Source organism: Penaeus chinensis, chromosome 32 (genome assembly GCF_019202785.1).
Source record: "Penaeus chinensis breed Huanghai No. 1 chromosome 32, ASM1920278v2, whole genome shotgun sequence".
NCBI lineage: Eukaryota > Metazoa > Arthropoda > Malacostraca > Decapoda > Penaeidae > Penaeus > Penaeus chinensis.
This window is the reverse complement of record NC_061850.1, coordinates 14,862,271-14,864,770: the sequence shown is the minus strand read 5'-3', so window position 1 is coordinate 14,864,770 and position 2,500 is coordinate 14,862,271. Positions and strand designations below refer to the sequence as shown.

The following is a 2,500-nucleotide window of genomic DNA, read 5'->3' as shown; positions in this document are numbered from 1 at the left end:
TTCCAAGCGCAAGGAGCTTCGAATTCTGCCTTCGAACTAAATGGCTGGCAAGCTGCCTTTCGTGTCCGACTGCAGTCACAGTATTCCCTTCCACGAAGAATTCTCGTTTTTTTGCATGGTACATATATATTTATGATGAGGGTTTACCGAAGTGGGGAAGCTGAGATCAAATCCACAAACTTTTTTAACAGCCAGTTGCAGTTACTGAAACTAATTATGTATTGGAAAATATAAAAAGAAAATCGCAGTTTTCTCTACTATTATTTGCACGTTAAGGTGCCACCATCATATCAGATATATTGATATTCTGTATGCATCATATTTTCCTATACATAAAAAGCTTAGCCAGTTATCATTCTAGTCCCATCACTAAACCGCGATTGCCTACAAATCATCATATGGCATCATCTTGCTGATCACTGGATTCTGATGAACTTTATTACCGAATACACTTTACAGCTGTCTTATGAGACTGATAATGTTTTGCAGCCCCAAGCATGCTTCCTACGTAGAGCATGACATAAAAGATAATAGAAATGCTTCAGTCCTTATCTACTGGTTCCAAGACGAGCAATAAAATAGTATATCATATTTTTTCATATGATATATCATATTCCATTGCATACCTTGAAATTTACTTTATGCATCAAATATAACTTGCAAATTACGAAATCAGAAAAAATCTTTTCTTGAAAGTACTTAAAAAATCGACTCCTGACGACTTCGATATGCGATAACAGATGCCTGTGTTTGTTATGTTTACATATCGATGTTCCACGTCGTATTTAGCGTAACAGTCACCCGCTTGCTCCTGTATATCTCACAAACAAGAGATTTAGGAGGCAGACTGACTGTTTGAGCTCACAATCCTTTGTTATAATGTCTAGATCAATAGAATGCAGGACAGCGCCTTCTTGTGTTCTTTCTCCCTCGACATATTAAAACTTTTGCCCAAGCGTTCTGTGATCCTGTTCTGTGTGCGCTGAACAGGATCAAAGGGAAGTTTAAAGGGTGTTCGCTGCTTGCCGTGAGCGCTCAGTCCCCTTTCAGAAGTTTTATTGTTGGCTTTGTGTGCTATATCCCTTGGTTGTTCACTGGCATTGTCCCAGCGATTATTTTCCTTTATTTCGTCCAGGGTATTATTGGCGCTCCAGTTCATTTGAAATTCATTAAAACTTCATACGTAATCGGATCAAGAAGTATTGCAGACCCTTTCCCGGTCTCCTGGTTTTTGAAGAGAAAAAGTGGAAAAATATCAGAAAATGTTTTGTGATTTTACATTACTTTTATTGCTTTCTCCTGTTCAAAACGTTTTACTGTGCATTACACTACATTTAGTATATACTATTTATACATAGGTTCTAAACTGAAGTTTGCTTCATTAAACAGCAATGCAGATATTCCATATCATTTTAATTTAGCTGTTGCTTTCTGTAGTACCCAGCGTGTCTGAAAGAGTCATAGGATATATAAAAGACATATGTGTACACAAATCCTGGTAAATGAGGAATATCGCTCGTCTGAATGTCCCTCTCACTTTACGGTCGGATGGGAGTGGTCCATTTTGTATTTACGTCTCCCTCCGTGGGTCGTGTTGGCCGCCGTCAACATTTTACGATTAGCGCCGTTTTCTTTGTGTTTCGCACCAGAGGTTGGAGTCTGGGAATGTGACAGAATGTAATGTGTCATTTCCTACACTTTACCTACTTAGGGACCGCATCAAGTTGTAAGGAATGATATCTGATACTCTCGGTATCTCGGGCAAGAAGTCTGATTGAACAATGTTGTTGTTCTTTATTTATACATGTACTAGTCGGCTCTGTTAAACTACGTATTACAGGGTAAATGAAAGCAAGTGGTAATTCACGAATAGTCATTTTTAATAATTGCATGTACGCGTATGTGTCTTTACCCAGCAATGAGTTCCGCGGAGCTAACTGGACGTTGCTAATGTCTCTTCGGGCTTTTCATTATATTAGGGAAGAGGGTCGCGGGTTTCCTTTCAGCGGCTGTTTCTTCTGCTATCATTATTTTTTTTTTTTTCTTTTTATTCGGCAGCTAAGTCTTGTGATCATCGTCTGATGACTGTCTTTCCATCCTCATTAACTAATAACTAATGCCTTGGAAATATAGTTATAACAGGACTATTGGTTTTCGTTCTGTTTCCTCGAAACCCGTCGTATTGCATCGAAGAATTATCATTGCCTGTAATTGTCTTCAAAAAATATCTAGCCATTAGTAGAATATATCACGTCGAACGCAACTAACGACCATTTTCTCTCCCGCAGCTGCTCAAGTCCGCAGAGGAAGTGACGCTGACGGTGGCCACGACGAGCCAGCTGCCCTCGTCCGTGGTCGTGGCGCAGACCTACTCATGGGTCACGCCCGACGGCCGCCCCACCAGCCCGCCGCCCGAGTACAACCCCCGCCTCCACCACCACCAGGTCTCCAGGGTGAGTGCCCGTGTGCGCGTTTGGGGCTATATTGGGCCTGGGAATTA

The 2,500-nt window shown here is 41.0% G+C and overlaps 1 protein-coding gene across 1 annotated transcript in view; it reads left to right on the top strand.

Moving 5' to 3' along the window:
• LOC125042444 overlaps positions 1–2,500 on the top strand; it is a 252,556-nt gene that overhangs the window by 117,918 nt on the left and 132,138 nt on the right. Inside the window, exon 5 of the mRNA XM_047638076.1 lies at positions 2,289–2,453. Coding sequence (XP_047494032.1) covers positions 2,289–2,453 — 165 coding nt within the window. The remainder of the gene's footprint in view (positions 1–2,288; positions 2,454–2,500) is intronic.